The sequence below is a fragment of the Mesoplodon mirus genome (genome assembly GCF_964341445.2).
Source record: "Mesoplodon mirus genome assembly, chromosome: 4".
Lineage (NCBI taxonomy): Eukaryota > Metazoa > Chordata > Mammalia > Artiodactyla > Ziphiidae > Mesoplodon > Mesoplodon mirus.
The window spans coordinates 154,118,428-154,138,114 of NC_138979.1; the positions used below are offsets into that span (position 1 = coordinate 154,118,428).

A 19,687-nucleotide genomic window follows, 5' to 3' on the forward strand; every position below is an offset into this window, starting at 1 on the left:
GCGCTTGCGTGCTGAGAGGTGGTTCCGCATGCGCGGTGGGGTCGGGCGAAGCGCACGCTGAGCAGAGTCGGCGGCTGCTGCGGGTGGATCAAGTCAGGTCTCTCCGATTGAAGAGAGTGGCGCCGGACACCAGTGCGGGATTCACACACATACCTCAGGTGACTAGTCGCCCCGATCGGTTTCTCCAGGAATTCACTTTGGTTGTGTCCAGTGACATGGGTGGTCGATAGAGGGTAGGCCCCGGGCTAACACCCCCTCCTTCTCCCGTCCCTGCGCGGGAAGTGTCTGCACACAACTGCCACCGCCCGCCGGCTCCGTGTCGGTCTCCCCGTGTAGCAGAGGTGTCATGGTGCGAACGGAGGCCTCTCGTGAAGGGAGGCGGGCCGAGTGACTGAACAGCCCTTTCAGTGTGCTTCAAGTGGGGACGCCGTGAGGTGGGGCGGCCTTGGGAGAATACCGTGACGCCCCCGCCCCGGGACGCGGAACACTTTGCCCTCTCCGGGCCTGAGAGTTCCATCCTTTTTTTTTTTTTTTCTTCCGCCGCAGCAAATACTCTCAATTGTAACCAGACCGGGCTCTTAAAGGAACCCGTTGATTGGGCCACGATATTGACAAGAGTTGGGTTAAAAAAAAAGGTCCAAGTTTGTTCATCTGATAAGTGATATTTAAAAAATCGAAGCTGCTATTGCCCTGTGTTGCTGGAGTGGTGCGTTTCTGGAGAATGAGTCGCTCCTTAAGATGGAACTAAAAGATCCTACTGAAGAGTTTATTACTCTTCGTATCGGTTTGCCGTGTTTCAGCACCGATGAGAACAGACTTGTAGAAATACGCGCTGTGATCTTACGGTTAAGCAGAACTAAAACACATAAGATACGGGAATTTTAGGTCCCTTTTGTCAACGCCAAACTTAGGCTACTTTAACGTTCATTAACAAGAAACATTGTTTCTTGGGGAAAAGGTGTAGCAAAGAAGTCTTGTCTTTTCTACCGATTTAAGCTGTTATCCAAGGGGAAAAAACATTGTAACTGTGTCTTTCAACAGTTTGGAATTACTCACATACTTACTGCCTCTTAGTTCATTGGATGCCAAATGACAGTTAGCGATTCTCAAAACATCTCAAAAAGATGCACAGTAATGTTTTTAGAGATGGGTGCTTCCTATTTCAATGACAGTGAACTAGTTTAAAAGCTTTATTTGTGTAGCACTTATGTAGTAAAAACGAGCATTCAGAACATAACTGAGTGTTAGAGCCGAATTAGAATGATCACGGGAGTTGCCTCTATCACATCATACTTTACTTTGGAAAAGAATGTGGACTTCTATATCCATTATGGCGACTTGACCATGCAGTGGTTTAAGAAGTCCTGCCTACTGTTTGACCAGGCAACATTACTGACATTGCAGGGTATTTGAAATTATCTTGGAGTTCAGTTCATGTATTTTGAAAGATGGGTGTTCTTTACTGGTGAACACATACTGTATTATAGTACTCTGACATATTGAGGCTTTGTGGGTTAAACTCTAGAGTCAATGTCAGATGACCTGGATTTAGCTCCTGTTGTACTTAGTAAGCATTTGTCTTTGAGGAAGTCATTTAATACTTTATTTTAATAATAAAATAATTGTTTAATGAATTAAGTTACAAAATGGAAATGATACCTCCTTTGCCTTTTAATAGCTTATATTTTTATAGCACATTACACTTTCCAAATTTTATCACATGTATATTATTTCATTTGATACCCCCTACAAACCGGTGAAGTACATGACACACACTAGAAACTACAGTTAATGGGAATGCATTTCCCAAGCAGCCACAGCTAGTAAGTAGGAGAGCGAAGTCTGGAACCCATGTCTAGAACTGTTCCCAAAGTCAGGCTATGCTACTTGCCTGACTTGAGGGCCCTATTGAGGGCGAAATAAAATAAGTCGAAGTGCTTTGAAAATTATGTAAAAGGGCTGATAGATACTTGGTGTGTGACTCCTATTTTCCTGACTGATTTTTTTCAAAGTTAGTGTTATTAGCATAATATTTCCATAAATAAGGAGATAGGTTCAAAATCTGTCAACCATTATGCAGTTTCTTTGCAAAGTAAATTTTTTTTGTACTCCACTACTGTCTTTTACTGTGAATGACATACCATTAGCAGTATTCCTTTATTTACACCGTCTATTGCAAAGAGACTTGTACCTCCTGAAGCATTAGCGTCCATATCTCCCTTCAGGATTCTTTTACATGATTGCCTATGTTCTTTTACAATCGAATTAAGTCTTGCTTCTCCAAAATTATTGGCTTTACTGTTTGAAGAAACTTGGTAAGTAAAAGTGGTTAGCACCTGTTAAATCTCTTAAAACTGTTTCATACATTTCCGTAACGTTTATTTTTATATCCAGTTTGAAACTTTTTCAGCTCTCAAATTTTAGTACTTTACATGCAGATATTTGACAACAGTTGTCCAAGAAAAAAAAAGCCCTGTTTAAAAATGAAACAACTAGCTCAGCTGTTTCTTGATGGGTAATTGAATGTCTACTTCCCTTTATTTGCTAAATCCCTGTTTTGTCAAGCTTCAAAGATATCTCTGCCACTATTATTAATATGCAGCTCTATTTTTTGTTATACAGGATAGGTTAATACTAAAAGTTTGCACTAATTTATAGTTTATGTTCCAGCACTGAATATGTACATTGATAGTGCTTTTTATTTAAGATGTTTTACTGATTGTCATGTATTTATCAGTGATATTGAGAGAAAATATAGCCTGATGTATAAGACACAAACTATGGATTCAAACTTCATATGTTCAAATTTTGACTGTCACTTGTTAGCAGTATATGACAAAACAAGATGCTTAACCCATGCTTCATGTTTTTCATCTATAAAATGGGGAAGACTAGGAGGAAAGTGATACCTCAGGGAGATAGGCAGTGGCCAGATAATATAGGACCCTGTAGGTAGTGGAAAAATGTATAAATCAGTGGGTAAGCCACTAGGAAGAAACATGTGGGTGCAGGTAGCAGTTCTCAAACTGCTCTGAAGCAGAACTCTGGTGTTCTATGAGCTGAATGTAGGTGTTCGGTCTTTAAGATAAGTAATGACAGTCTTATTTCCCAATTAATAAGAAAAAAAATAAGTTAGTAGGTGAAGTTTCACAAATTTTTCATAGGACCTTAAGTCTTATTATTGCCTGTCTTCTGAGCTTTGACAATAGTAAATTAGTTAAGGTTAGCAGAAAAACATGAAAATTATCAACTATGATTAATTTGAGAGCTTCCTTTTAAAAATGTATTTCTACATATAGTATGATTTTAGGCCTGTGGGTCATAAAAGGAGTGGTGTTGAAAGTAGGTTGTGTGGATCAAAGGGAATAGTTTAAAATATATTTAATGTGTGGAGGTTAAGAGAAACTTGAACTTTATAGTAGTGGGAATCCATAAAGCTGTTCTCGAGCTTGGGTGTAACTATTCAACAAAAGAGAAGAATATTTGGGAGTAATGGGAAAAGTGGAAGCTAAAAATTATGGTAATTGTGAATTAAATTCAAGTTTGTTTTAAGAGAAAAAAATTCAGAAAGAAGGATACATTTTAGTTAAATTTAGTGTCTCTTGTGATTAATACATTTTTTGTTTTTGTCTTGACATGTGATACTATAATTTTGGCTATAATAAATAATAGAGTATATCATTTGACATATGGTTAGGGTTAGGATTTAATTTGTTGGAAGGGTCTTCCCTTCATATAGTCGGCGGTAGCGTATCTAGTCTTAGCTGACTTGGAGGAAGAGTAGCTTTAGTTTTTCTGACAGGTTTATAATAGTAGTGATGCTTCCTATCATTTGTTATTTCTTAAAGTATTAAAATAATATTTTACTCTTAAGTTATACCTTTAATCCTTCAGTGTCAGAACTTTGTAAATGGTCATTATTTTTTGTGATTCCTCTGAAACTGATGGTAGAGAATCACGCAAGCCTTACAAAAATGTGGAGCAAAATAAAAATTAAAGCTTGGTTCCTGAACATTCCTCTGTTTTCTGGTACCATTTAAGAAGTTTAAAGAGGGAAGAAAACCGATAACTTCTTCCAGTGGCAAGATGTGGAAAATTGACATTTTAAAATTTTGACCTTAACTGAACACTTACTTGATTCTTTTGTTCAGATTGCAGAATGCCGGGTCTAAGTTGTAGATTTTATCAGCACAAATTTCCTGAGGTGGAAGACGTAGTGATGGTGAATGTAAGGTCCATTGCTGAAATGGGAGCTTATGTCAGCTTGCTGGAGTACAACAACATTGAAGGCATGATTCTTCTGAGTGAGTTGTCCAGAAGGCGTATCCGTTCTATAAACAAACTCATCCGAATTGGCAGGAATGAATGTGTGGTTGTTATCAGAGTGGACAAAGAAAAAGGTAAATGAGAGAAAGATTTAAAATAATTTATATTTTAAAAATTTATATTTACTTATTAAATATAAATTTATATTTAATATATAAATATTCATATATTAAATAATTTATATCTGGAAATTTTTGATTTAAATGATTTATTTTAATATATATTTTTTGTAAATTGCCTACTGAAGTAAAAAAAAAAACCACCTCCTTTTGTCCTTAAACTCTTTTACATACAAAGTTGTTAGAGAAGGGTGCCAGTTAACCATCTAAACAAGACCTTTTAAGTTAGTAGTGGGTTTTTTTTTTCTTTTTTTGGTGGTGTTTTTTTTTTTAATTAATTTTATTTATTTATTTTGGCTAAGTTGGGTCTTTGTTGCTGTGCGCGGGCTTTCTCTAGTTGCGGTGAGCGGGGGCTACTCTTTGTTGTGGTGCATGGGCTTCTCATTGCAGTGGCTTTTGTTGCAGAGCATGGGCTCTAGGCATGCGGGCTTCAGTAGTTGTGGCTCGTGGGCTCTAGAGCGCAGGCTCAGTTGTGGTGCGTGGGCTTAGTTGCTCCATGGCACGTGGGATCTTCCCGGACCACGGCTCGAACCTGTGTCCCCTGCATTGGCAGGCAGATTCTTAACCACCACGCCACCAGGGAAGCCCAGTAGTGGTTTAATTAGTACATCCCAGGACTAGTTTTTGTGAGCCAAGTAACTTGAATTTTATTCCCAGAGGTTATCAGGATCTTGATAATTGACTCATTGCCAAACTCACCAAACTCAGAGACAAATAAGCAAACCAGAGTACTAGTTCATTCATATTTGTCAGGTGCCTTTTTATTGATTTAGAGTTAGATTAGTAATCAGGTTATTGAATAAGTGATGGAAATTGGGCAAAGGTAAGTGGATTTTAGGAATATTTTTTATGTCTTTAAAAAAGCAATATACTGCAGACACACACCCAAAACCCAATATTGTATGTCTCTGGTAATCAGAATGTTTGTGACCCCCCAGATCCTTTGGGATCCTTCCGGCAGAGATGAATAGGTATTCATTTATTTACTCTTTGGGTGCCCCTTTTTTGGACCCCATGTAAATCTTCACCTTTGTGAACACAATTTTTCTAAATATATTGTATAATACCATTGAGTAGATTTTGTCTTTAACTGGCTTAATATAGTTAAGATAATTTGTTTCAGTCATCTTACTATAGTTTGTTAGGTTTTAGTTTCAGGCAAGTGGTTACCGTCATGCTTAAAAGACCAGTCAGTCACCCTGACTGAGCTTGGCTTTCTGAATCTCCTCAGCCATCTAGTTAATTGATACTTCTGCAAATGAATAATTTTATACATAACTGATTTTTTTTCTGATTATAATCTTAGACAGTAAACTTTCGAGGCAGCTTATATTACCCCTTAGGTGGTGCTACCACTTAGCACATTGATTATTCTAAATGCTTTGATATGACTGACTTGTGGCACCCTCCCCAGCTTCCATTTATTAAACTGCTTGAAGGCTGAGATTATTCCTTAAACCTGTGTTTCGTTGTTGCTCCAGTAGGACCTCGAATGGTGTCTTATCTTATATTGCTTTCCTGTTATATGAAATATATACACAAAAAGGAATCAAATACATTTTCAACTGTCGTCAGAAAAAGTGAAAGGGTAAACCTGTATAAGTACAGTATTTACATGTAAAAATTTATTTTCATAATAGCATTGTTTTTACAATGTTAATTAAAAACAAGAAACAACAATCTAGATTGTGGTTATATAAATCATGACACAACCAAGCAAGGCAATTTCATACAGAATGGGATCTGAATATTCTGATATGAAAAGATCTCCAGGGTAAGATAAGAAAAAAAGCAAAGTGCAGAAGATCTATAGAGGGGATCCATTTCTGTTACTAGAAGATTAAGTCCTATTGGATAAACCATTCATCATAACTGCTATAAACCCTAAACAAGTATCTGAACAGGTGGTAAAAATTACTCAAGGAGAATGGGAGCAACCAAAAGCAGGCTGAAACTGAAGGCAGGTTGACACTTGGAAGAAAGGAACTGCACTGGATAAATTTTACAGCTTTTTGACTGAGTGCATGTTATAGATAACTTCCAAGCAGGGCATCGAAAATTCTAGGGGAAAACCTACAGTCTTAATGGCTTGAGAGCCAGAGATGAGAGTTCTGGACAACCACAACAGTTGGAAAGTAGTGATAGGGATTAGAGAAAGGAGAGACACAGAGGGAGAGCCCCCAAGTTTATATATAAATTCTGATGAACTCTCTGGCCAGCCTGTGAAACTAGTAATACACAGGGTAGACTGCAGCCCAATAGGGTAAAAATCTAAACAAATTTTGTTTGCTTTCCATCTGGGGAGACAGAGTTTATAGTTTTGAATTCAGACAAGCTAACTGCTAAAACAAAAATTCAGTATCCTTGGGAATTCCCTGGCAGCCCAGTGGTTGGGACACCTCAGTTTCACTGCTGAGGGCGTGGGTTCAATCCCTGGTCGGGAAACGCAAGCCGTGCGGAGCAGCCAGAAAAAAAAAAGAAAAAATTCAGTGTTCCTAAGAGGAACCTAAAGGAATTCACAGTGTGCCACATATCTTTCCTAATGTCAAGGATACAACTCAAATTGCTAAATAGTTGAAGAAACAGGAAAATATGACCCATACAAAAAAGGTAATCAATGGAGACTGACCTAGAGATCACCCTAATGTTGGAATTAGCAGATAAGCATTTTAAAGTAAATGTTATAACTGCTCAAAGATATTAGGAAAATATGCTTAATAGTGAATGAACAAAATGAAATCTCAGTAGATAAATTAGAAACTCTCATAAAGAACTAAATATAAATTCTAGAAATGAAAAATATAATATCTAAAAAATTCACTGGATGGGCTAACAGCAGATAAAAGATGACAGAAGGCTTCTTGAAATTTGAAGGTAGTTCATTTAAAAAGAACCAATCAGAAGAACTGAGAAAAAAAAATACAGCCTGTCAACTATCAAAAGCTGTATTCCAAAAGAAGGGGAGAAAAAGAAAGAACAGAAAATATATTTGAAGAAACCATGGCCAAAAGTTTCCCATATTTGCTGGGGAAAAAAATGTTTATATATTAGAGAAGCTCAGCAAACCTGAAGCAGGTTAAATACTAAGACCACATTTAGGCATACCAAACTATTGAAAAACAGAAAATTCAACGTAGCCAGAGGAAAATGATGTTATTTATAGGGGAACAGTAATACAAATTACTGTGGCATTCTTACTGGAAATAGTGAAGGTCAGAGCATTGAATGATATCTGTAAAACACTGAAAGAACACTGTCAAACCAGAATTCTGTATTTGAAGAAAATATTCAACAACAAAAATCAAATGAAAACGTTTTCAGGTAAATAGAAACTAGGGGGATTTATTACCAGGTAAGACCTACATTATAAGAGATGGTAAAGGAAGTTGTTCAGGCTGAAGAGCTGTGATGGCTGAAATGGAGAATATGTGGGTAAATGTAAAAAACCATTTTCACCCTCTTTATTCTTCTTTTTTTTTTTAATGGGGGTGTAGTTGATTTACAATGTCATGTTAGTTTCCAGTGTACAGCAGAGTGAATCAGTTATATACATATATCCACTCTTTTTAGATTCTTTTCCCATGTAGGCCATTACAGAGTATTGAGTAGAGTTCCCTGTGCTATACAGTAGGTCTTTATTAGTGATCCATTTTATATGTATAGTAGTGTGTATATGTCAATCCCAATCTTCCAATTTATCCCTCCCCCCACCATCCCCTGGTAAACATAAGTTTGTTTCTACATCTGTAACTCTGTTTCCGTTTTGTAGATAAGTTAATTTGTACCCTTTTTTTAGATTCCACATATAAGCGATGTCATGATATTTGTCTTTCTCTGTCTGACTTACGTCACTCAGTATGACAATCTCTCCATCCATCCATGTTGCTGTAAATGGTGTTATTTTGTTCTTTTTTATGGCCGAGTAATATTCTGTTGTATGTATGTACCACATCTTCTTTATCCGTTCCTCTGTTGATGGACATTTAGGTTGCTTCCATGTCCTGGCTATTGTGAATAGTGCTGCAGTGAGTATTAGGGAGCTCCCTCATAATTCTTTAAAATACATTTAACTACTTGTCTCATTGTGTACCCATGGGACTTTTATTTATGGAGGTGACTGGTGACATGGAGAGGCCAATGCCATTGAAAGAACATTTTTATTATTAAAGTTTCCCAAGAGATGGGGACCCAGCATGCCATGCAAAGCCACATGAGGAAGCACCGGTTTTGATCAGGAGGTAGAAGGAGCAATGGGAAAGCCTAGGCCAGAGCTTTTATTGAGGTTTCCATGACAAAGGCAAGGCAGGTCGGCGTAAACAGTTTAGGGTTGGCTCATTTGAATAGTTTGGGCAGGGCTTGGTGCATTGGGGCTGTCCCTAGTTGTCTGGTACCTGGCTCTATGCTGGTTTAGGGCGTGGGATAATATTGGCCTGCTGTGTGGAACTTTGATGAAATGATTGGGGGTATGGGCTCTAGATTGGTTGATTTGCATGTTAAAGGCTGCTCCCATTGAGGCCTTTGCCAACTCTAAGAATTGGCTAGTGCCAGGCAGGGAAGTCTCTTCCCCAGTCAGCCAGGCCACAAATGTCAGAGCATCAAGAATACAGAAAATATAGTTAATGCAGTTGACCCTGTGATGAATGGATGCCAAATAGACAAATACAGGGTCTTTTGGCTTTAGCTCTCATTTGGATAATTGAAAATTATTCCCTCCACTAAGGTAATAGAATATGCAGTAACATGGTGATAAAAATTCATTTCTGAAAACAAAAATCTCTTATCTTGTACTTTTTATGCAGTATTTTGTTGATACGATTTTAGTGGGGAATAAGTGTAGGTATGCCAACCCAACAATCTGGTGGTGAAAATTGTCACAGTGATTCTTTGGCACCTAGACAAAGATAATTTTTTCAAATTTTTCTCATATAGGATATATTGATTTGTCAAAAAGAAGAGTTTCTCCAGAGGAAGCAATCAAATGTGAAGATAAATTTACCAAATCCAAAACTGTAAGTTGATTTTTTAATCAAATTAGTCCACTATTTGATGTGTTTAATAAATAATCTGCATGGTGTGTTCCTGGCAGAAACAAAACCTACATTTTCTGTAACAATATTACCATTTCTTATTCTGTGTTACATAGAAAAACAACTTGAAGACTTTATTTCAAAAGAGTATGACTTCAGTGTTCTTGTCTCATGATGTTACTACCTTAAAGCATCGCTTGATGTGTAATATTCTCAAATCAGTATTGGACCATTAGTGTTTTTAAGCTATTTTAGGTTAAAATAACTATGCGTGATTTCAGCTGATTGGGCTTGTCGCAGCATGTAGTTTTTGATTTTCACCTCTGTTCTGGGATAAGGATCACAGAGACAACCAGCTATTGTTTGTTAAGAATGAGCAAAGGTCGGGCTTCCCTGGTGGCGCAGTGGTTGAGACTCCGCCTGCCGATGCAGGGGACACGGGTTCGTGCCCCGGTCCAGGAAGATCCCACATGCCACGGAGTGGCTGGGCCCGTGAGCCATGGCCGCTGAGCCTGCGCATCCGGAGCCTGTGCTCCGCAGCGGGAGAGGCCACAACGGTGAGAGGCCCGCGTACCGCAAAAAAAAAAAAAAAAAAAAAAAAAATGAGCAAAGGTTTGTAAAATGTCTTTGAATCCAGAAAAGCAAGGCAGGGCCTGTTACTTAGTGTGGTTCTCAACCCCACCCCTCACCCGCCTTGGTTTTTTTCCTTTTCTTATTAGTTTTGCTGTAGTTTCCTCAGTAAGCACTGATAAAGCAAGGACAGTCATTTCTTCATTCTCATCTTTCTGTATTTTTCTGTTCTCTGGTCCTATTTAGATTTTCCTTTAGTCCCTAGATCCTCAGTACTTATTGGCAGTTTCCATTGGTTCTGTTTTCTCTACCCTTCTCTTGTGTCTTTTGTTCCTCTGCCATGTGCGTTTCTGTCCTCAAGATAAAATGCCAAGAAAACAGTGTTTACATGAAGAAAAGATTTTTTAAATCTTGCTTAACCCCAGTAAAAGAGAGTATAAATCTAAAAGCCATCAGACCATTACCCAAGTCTTTCAAGTCCCACCAGGTCCAGATTTGAGAAGCACTGCTCTAGGAAACTTCCATTTTGTTTTGTTCCCCTAGGATATTGTAAAATGAGCGTAATAGATCTTATAAGGATAATAAGATGATAGAATGAAATAGCCAATGTTAGTACTTTTCCTCACTCAGATTTTGTGTGTAATTAATATGAAGGCCTCTTTATACTCTTTCTCTTCTTTAAGCCCTTTTATGTTTAGGAAAAGAGTTTGGCAGCAGTGGGTAGGAGGTGGGTAGGATTGAAGGATAACTGTTAGATGATAACAGAACAAAAGAAATAATGAAATCTCCATCCAGGTTCCATGCTCTCATGGAGTAGTAATAATAATACCTTACATTTTGATCTGTGAGAACTCGCTACAGTAACAAGGAAAGATACTAGTATCTCCCTTTCCAGATGAGGAAATGTATTCAGAGAGGTTTGTTTGTCCCAGAATTGAGTTGATCTGGGTCTTAGGTTATGAATGCTATACTACTTGTACTTGTTACACCCACTTGAGTTCGTTATTATGGAAAAGCGAATATTTCTCTATGGAGAGAGAATTTGTTGTGTGGTGATCTTTTGTTGTTAAGGAATTAGTGTAGTCAAATTAACCAAATGATTGTTTTTATATGCTATCTACTAAAATGTAAAAATATCTATTTTTTTTTAATATAGATCTCTTACCTTTGAATTGTTGAGCTCTTCATTTTGTTTCTAGGTTTACAGCATTCTTCGTCATGTTGCTGAGGTCTTAGAATATACCAAGGACGAGCAGCTGGAAAGCCTGTTCCAGAGGACCGCTTGGGTCTTCGATGACAAGTACAAGAGACCCGGATACGGTGCCTATGATGCATTTAAGCACGCAGTCTCGTAAGAACACCTTCTTAGCTCTGCTTCTCCGCTGATACTACAGCTGCTGGGTCTAGCACACAAGTTGAGAGCCTGACATTTAATAGCACAACATTCATGTTTTAAGTCCTTGCCAAATTTAGATTAAAATATTTTAGTATAATAGGCCCATGATATGGGCCAGTCCTATAAAGCCGAGCCTATATGGTTTGGTACACCATAGTGATGTAGTTTTGTAAACCATATGGTTTCATCTCACACTACTGTCTTACATACTTTCCTCTCCTAATTTTGTTATTGTCCTAGGTGACTTCAGGGCCAACATAGATGTTTTGTTTAAAACTTGTTTTCTTTACCTCAGTGCCTTAGACCTTCAGCCCACGCCACATTAGCTAGTCTTCCATATGGCCTGACCCTGGGTCTTACTGTCACCAGGATTTGCTCTGTCTCCGAAACCTTTAATTCACACATTCTGTTCTTTCACCACAGCCTCCTGTCCTTCCAGCTCCCACAGTTAGTCCTATTCTGTGTCATTTTAATTCTTATTATTATCAGGCTCTGATTCCAAACCTTTTTTTTTCTCCCTTTTTCACCCTTTCCTGCCTTCTCTTTCTTATTCAGCATAGACACACCATGGTCCATCATTTCAGCAGCTTTCTTGCCAGTGTCATGAGTTTTGCCCTGTTTTTCCTTCTGTTACATCCAGCCTTGGAGCGATGTTCCTGCCTTCTCTGCACTTGTAGACTGCTGGGTGCTGCTAGGAAAAACCACAGTCTTGCAGGTTGGTGCCACTGCATATTCATGGTCTCCAACCTCAGCTGGGCCTTAACTGCTGCCCCACATTCTCTTTGCTCCTGGTCACTTCTTCCTCTCATCCTTAGATTGGCTATTTTAGAACTTCTCCACACTTCCTCAGATACCCACTCTGTCCCTCTCCTCTCACTCTCACCTGGTGTGCTCACTACCTAAAAAAGAAAATAGAAGCCATTGCACAGGATCACCTCTACTTCCTTCCACTTTCTCAGCCAACTTATCTCCATCCCACCTGTCACTACCTCCTGTGCTTCTGTCATACTGGAATTCGGATCCTTCCTGCTCTCAAAGTAATCTTACCACCTATGCCCAGCTATTCCTAAGGGATGTGTTTCCATCTACTCTTCCCTCTCTTGGGTCTTCAGCCTTTTTCTTTATTGGTTTTGTTCCATCAGCATAAAAATATGCTCAGATTTCTCCCATTTATACTAAAAACGAACTTTTCAACCTCCCCTCTCTCTCCTGTCACAAGCACTGTGTCCTCTCTTTTTAACAGCCAGATTTCTTAAGTTCTCTGTACTTACTGCTCTACTTCTGCACCTCCCAGTCCTTCCTAGATGTTAATACCTCACAACAGCCTCACCACTGCGTTGTTACTTCCCCAGCCCTTGTGCTGCCAAGGGTGATTGGTCTCCTCAGCCCTCAGAATGGCCAAGTGGGGCTTAGAACTGTTAGAACCTCCATCAGGCCTACTCATCAGAGGCTCCAAATACCTTCTAGTTTACCCCCTCCCCTCATGTGACTTTTTTTTTTTTAATATCACCTTGTGGGAAAGGTGAGAATAATAATAACAGCTAACATTTATATAATTCTCACAACAACCTATGGTATAAGTGTTATTATTATTCCTATCTTATAGATGAGGAAATTGAGACGAGATTAAATTGTCCAAGTTCACACAGCTACCAAATGGTAGAGCCTCAAACACAGGCATTGTAGTTATGCTATAGAGCTTATGCTATTAACCATCAAGCACTGCTTTGTATTTCTGTCCTCCCTGACTTCAATCCTGGGCTGCTCAGTCAGTACACGTCTTACCTTGGTTTGCTGTCATTATCAGCCCCGCTGACCTCTCTAGCTTCTGCCTCCACCCCTTCTCCGTTACCACTCTGCAGTCTTAACAAATAACAGGTTACACGAATTAACATTCATCTTAACGAATTAACATTCATCACCATTCACATTCTTTTCTTGCTTCATCAGACATGTTGCAACTGTCCAGATTTAACTCATGATAATTCTGTGCCACATGTGCTTCATTTTTTTTCCTCTTAATTAAATAATTAAATAGAACTTCTGAGATTGTTGGAAACAATATTTTATTCCTCCCAAGCCATTCTGGTCACTTAACAGTGGTAACCACTATTCTGAAATTAGTATGTATCATTATCATTTATACACATATACATGTGTGGGTAGGTTATGAAAAGTATGTATAGAATCTTTTTTATGTTTAAATATTTAATTTGTTTAAACAAAAAAATAAATTTATCTTATCATTGTAACATTTTCTGTACTTTACATTTTTACTCGTAATGCTGTTATTGACCAGAATTTCTCCAAATTGATAGATGTATGCCTACTTCATATTAATTTCTATATAGTATTTTGTTGTGAGAATATGCTTTATTTGTTCCTCTATAAAGAGATTTTTACATAATCCCCTCTGCTCTTTTATCCCCCTACTTTTCAAAACTGCTATGACGAATGTCCATGTTCATGTCTCTCTGTACAATGTTTGGGAATTTCTAAGATACCTAGGAATAGAATTGTTGAGTCATAGGATTGATTATTTGCACCTTTAAATTTACTTAGTTTTGCCAAAGTACTCACCATATTGGTTCTACAATTTGTATTCCCTCTTCATCAACATTTGGTATATATCTCAGATTTTTTTTTTTTTGGCAAACTGATTGATGTACAATAGTGTCTTGTTTTGATTTGCATTTTGCTGGATGTTGGTAAAGTTAACAGCATTTCATATGTTTACTGACCATTTGTATTTTTTCTGTGAAACATCTGTTTATCTCATTTCCTCATTTTCTGTTGGTTTGTCTTTCAGTTATATCATAACTTTCTTAAAACTTTAAGTTCTACCTTAGCTCGTTAAAATCCTAGCATTCTTTTAGTCGTCATTTCATTTTTTCCATTTGTTCATTCGTTCAGCAAACATGCCAGTGACTAAGACCGTGGTCCCTGTTTGTGGCACTTACGAGGGTTAGATGAAATGCCACTTCACCCATGAAGCCTTTCCTGACCCCACTAATATCTTCCTCTCCTCACCCCCAGGGATGCACTTTTGTTTGTTTGTTTGTTTTTAATTTTTTCCATGTTTTTGTTCTTTTTAAGCTCCTCGAAGCAGGGACTGCTAATTACATGGAAATGCTTAATTATAGTGGGATGTGAGATGTATAGGCATAACTCATTTTATTGCACTTCGCATATACTGTGTTTTTTTTTTTACAAATTGAAGGTTTGTGGCAATGCTTCATAAAGCAGGTCTGTTGGCGCCAGCTTTCCAACAGCGTTTGCTCACTTCATGTCTCTGTGTCACACTTCGGTAGTTCTTGCAATATTTTAAAATTTTTCATTATTTTGTTACTGTGATCTGTGATCTTTGATGTTACTATTGCAAAAAGATCACATCTCCCTGAACACTCAGATGATGGTTACCACTTTTTAGCAATAAAGTATTTTTAAATTAAGTTATATACATTTTTTTAGACATAATGCTATTGAACACTTAATAGACTACAGTATAGTGTAAACATAACTTGTGTATGCACTGAGAAACCAAACATGTGACTCACTTTATTGCTATACATGCTTTATTGTGGCAGTCTGGAACTGAACCCGCAGTATCTTCGAAGTATGCCTGTATAGGAGACATTTTATTTTAAATTGCTTGCTTTAGCCAGATCTCTAAAATTTTTCTTTTAATAATAATCAATTGGATGTTTTCTGTTTGTCATACAGGCCTAAGTGCTTTACTTGCATTTTCTCATTTAATACTACAATCCAGTGAGATACACTGTTTTCATTCGCATTTTACATATTTGGAAATTGAGGTCTAGAAAGGCCCAAAAACACATAGTGATTAAATTGTGACTCTAGGATTTGAACTCTGATTCTGACACTGAAGGCTGTGCTCTTAAACATTATTCTGTGGTATTATGTTTGATATTCTAATTATCAGTAAAGTAACCTTGACATTTTGTTTTGTGTATGTTTGTGTTGTTTTTTTTTTAAATTATCAGAGACCCATCTATTTTGGATGGCTTAGATTTGAATGAAGATGAACGGGAAGTACTCATTAACAATATTAATAGGCGTTTGACTCCACAGGCTGTCAAAATTCGAGCAGGTAAATGGTTTTTTAAATGATGTTTAAAATATTTTGCATGTACCAAAAAAGCTGTTACATAATGAGCCTCACCAAAGAATATGTTGCTACATCACCATCTACCTTTTTCTAAACGTTTTTCATAACAAGAAAAGTTAAAGAAATTAAGTTATCTTTGCTTTTACTGAATCATAAAATACATATATATTGACGCAAGTAAATGAGTTCAGCTAACCTTAAGTTAGCCTGATTTTTGGGGCATGGGGGGTGGCGATTATTTTGTTTTAGTGCATGCTTTAAAATTCCAACAGTCCAGTAATATCCTCCCAGGCCTCTGGATTAACCACTGTTGTTAGTTTGCAATATATTCTTTCAGCAGAGATTTTTCCTATACACATATGGTGTATAGGAATGTATCCTGTTTATATTCAGATGTAAATTTTTATGTTTTTATAAGGATGGGGTCATACTATGCAAAATTTTCTTCAACTAGCTTTTTCCACTTGGTGTATCATGGCTGCCCTTTCATGTAGAACATGGGGATCTTTCTCATTTTGAATAGTTAAGTAATATTCCATAGAATGATAAACCTTGATATAAGCCAGTCTCCTCTTGATGAGTGTTTAGGTTGTGCCAGTCTTTTTACAGCAATTGACCCTTGAGCGACGTGGGGGAGTTAGGGTCGCCCACCCTCTGCACAGTCTAAAATCCACATATAACTTAGCCCTCCGTATCTGTGGTTTCGAGTCCAAGATTCAACTACCATGGTTCGTGTAGTGTTGTAGTGTTTACTGTTGAAAAATTCTACTTGTAAGCAGACCATGCAGTTCAACTCTGTATTGTTCAAGGGTTAACTGTATTACAAAAAACACTGCAAATTAACACCCTTATACACATACACTTACCCATTTATACAAGTGTTCGGTAAGGCAGATTCTTAAAAGTAGAATTGCTGGGTCAGAGGGTATGCAGTTTTCAAGCTGTTCTAAACAATTTGTGGTTATTATTTCATTCAGTCTTCATCACACTCCTCCTTATCTCCATTTTACAAATAAGGAACTGAAGCACAGAGGGGTTGAAATCATGACTTTTAACCCAGACATAGCCAGAATTCAAGGTGTTTGTTAAATTTCTTTGTTTTTTTTATAGTTTTATCATTCAGGGGCTTGATGTGAATGAGAAGATACAATTTCAGTGCATATTCAGATATTTTTAATTATGAAAATTAATGGCTGGGATTGATTTCTAATTGAAAGGATGATGAAAGCTTTCATACGTATTTGAATACTAGTGTATTTGTCACGTCTCTTATTTCTTTTAAACCTCTAAAACATTTTTTGCATTTTTTTGGTATAAGTTTTTGAGTTTTTATAATTTTAGATATTGAAGTGGCTTGTTATGGTTATGAAGGCATCGATGCTGTAAAAGAAGCCCTGAGAGCAGGTTTGAATTGTTCTACAGAAACCATGCCCATCAAGGTGAGTAGTCAGTTTTTTCCCTTCCTGATAAACCAAAATCACCTAAACCAAATCAAACCAGACTTTTTTAATGATCATGTTTCATAACAAATGTTATGAAAAGTGGTTCTTGATATTTCTAGGAGATGTTTACAGTTATGTGTAGGCTTTTTGTTGCAGCTACAGTTGATGGAGATTCCTGTTGGTATTTAGTGCCAAGGGGCCAGCTATGCTAAACCTCCTTTACAGTAAAGAGTCACTGTGCCCATAATGCTCATAGAATCTTGAAAAGAGCAACTTATTCTCTCATATTCACACAGAGCTTTCAAGAGGTTTGCCTTGAATCTTTCATTAGTGATAAAATTAACTGGATGGTTGTTACTCAGAATCTCATAGAAGAATTTCTTCTGTCAGTTTAGTTTGGAACCAAACAGGAATTTTAGAGACAAATTATCCATTGTGCCAATGATAGCTATAGTTAGTTTAGCCACCAAAGACCCAGAAGTCATAATCCTTCATATTTGGTATTGCAGTAGCCTGTTTATACTACTGGATTAGATCATAGTATCAGTTAGCTTCGGCTACTTCAACAAACTACTCCAAATTGCTGTGCTGCAGAATTGGGAGTAAGTTTGGGGGTGATTTGTTGTTAAAGCAGATCAGCAAAACGATTCTCGAACATCCTCATTGTTGTGTGTTGTATATGTACATTCATAATTGAATTTTGTCTTCCTTAGATTAATCTAATAGCTCCTCCTCGGTATGTAATGACTACAACCACCCTGGAGAGAACAGAAGGCCTCTCTGTCCTCAACCAAGCTATGGCTGTTATAAAAGAAAAGATTGAGGAAAAGAGGGGTGTCTTCAATGTTCAAATGGAGGTGAGGTCAATACTGGGGTTTTTTGCCTCGTGCTTAAAGTTCTTAAGAAATTTAAATGATCTAAATGATTTGCATTCTAAAATATCTAATCGGAGTCATTTTAAAACATGAGATACATTTAAGATTACAACTCCCCTAAGCATAAAATAATCATTGACTCAGTTCCTAAAAGGGTTTTTATAAGTAAATAAGAACTGTCATGGGATGGTTATTCAGGACTGTGGTCACTGATCCCCCAAAAGGAAAAAAATATAGACAATGAAAATAAATGATTGGTTATTGCCAGAATTTAATGTAGAATGCTTAAAATTTGATTTCAGAATTAAAAACAAGAATAGTCTCATACTTTCCTCATCTCAACAAGAACAAAAACTAATTTTCATATATAATTTTCAAAACAATTTCTTCTGTGGAAAGGAATAGTAAGTAATTTATTTTGAAGCCAGAAGATGCATTTTTACAGGACATCTTTTTGTATGTTTGAAAGATACAGCCACTGCAATTATTTTCATATGTTTTCCGTTCTAGCTTGTTAGAAATTACAGAAAATGTATTAGGTTTTAATATATATGTTTTCTTTTCCTGTATTGTCTTACTCTCATAAATTTCTTTTATTATTTATCTCATGGAATTTATTGGTGATATTTCAGCACTCAAAAGTGGATAGGGCAGAGTTGTTAGCAAAGTGTTTTTTTAAGAGTTAAAATACCAGGCAGTAATACTATTGAAATTGAATTTGTGTACTGTTTAACTACTTCACTTTGAAATTGTGCCTCTGCTTCCACAGCCCAAAGTGGTCACAGATACAGATGAGACTGAACTTGCAAGGCAGCTGGAGAGGCTTGAGAGAGAAAATGCCGAAGTGGATGGAGATGATGATGTGGAAGAAATGGAAGCCAAAGCTGAAGATTAACTTTGTGGGCAACAGAGTCCAGTTTAAGGAACACAAAGCAGCCTTCCTGGCTGTTAACCCTAGACTTGAAAGTTTTCCAGTATTGAAAACTTCAAAGCTGAATATTTTTTATTTCGAAGTATTTAAATGTTCCGACAGACCAAAACGTGAAATGCCCTCCTAAATATCAGCTGTTTTCACACAGTAGCTCTGACACCTTGAGCATTTTTTAAGGGAGTGGCCTGATTTCACTAGAGACAAATCTTTAAGAACAGTCATAAAATGGGGCGTGTGATTTCCATTTCTGATGTCTCCAGATTGGCACCCCTTTGTAGTTCAGTGCCTCCATGAGATTTACCAGGGGCACCCAAAGCAAATAGTCCTAACCTTTCTATATAAAATGTATCAAGCAAACATTAAATAAATTTCTGGGATATTTAACCATAGGTTTCTTCCTTATTGTCACCAGTTAAAAGCATTATGATTACTAAGACCCTAATTCTATTATCTTCATTTTATTTGAAATGTAGTAATATAAAGGCAGGTGACCTAAAGGATATAGCAGATCCTTTCAAAGGGAGGGTTTAGAGAACATAATTTTAATTAGTGAAAGTTTACTTCTAGGGGGAAAAAGCCTTAAAATGCAACTAAAGAATTACATTGGTTGTGTGCCTTTTACTACCTATTTGAGACTGATGACAACATGTGGTATGAGGGAGAATTTATCACACTGGTCCTTGTTGGTGTACTAAGCTGCTTGCCTTGAGTTTGTAATTCAGGGTGGTAAAGGTTTTGGGGGTGTTTTTTTTGTTTTTTAAGAAAAAGATGCTGCTTTTTAAATTAAGTTATTTGAGTCTCATTGCCCAACTTTTGATTTTTTTTTCCAGTAAAATATTTGCTAGGTGCCACCTAGAAGCTTCAGTTCTCTT

The 19,687-nt window shown here is 37.2% G+C and overlaps 1 protein-coding gene across 1 annotated transcript; it reads left to right on the forward strand.

Moving 5' to 3' along the window:
* The first annotated feature begins 3 nt into the window (after positions 1-3).
* On the forward strand, positions 4-19,199 carry EIF2S1 (eukaryotic translation initiation factor 2 subunit alpha). Its single transcript, XM_082619915.1, has 8 exons — positions 4-158; positions 4,152-4,400; positions 9,375-9,454; positions 11,242-11,393; positions 15,443-15,549; positions 16,909-17,006; positions 17,723-17,866; positions 18,654-19,199. Exons 2-8 carry the CDS (start codon positions 4,160-4,162, stop codon positions 18,777-18,779), a joined length of 948 nt encoding a protein of 315 aa, XP_082476041.1. The 5' UTR covers positions 4-158; positions 4,152-4,159; the 3' UTR covers positions 18,780-19,199.
* The last annotated feature ends 488 nt before the right edge of the window (positions 19,200-19,687 follow it).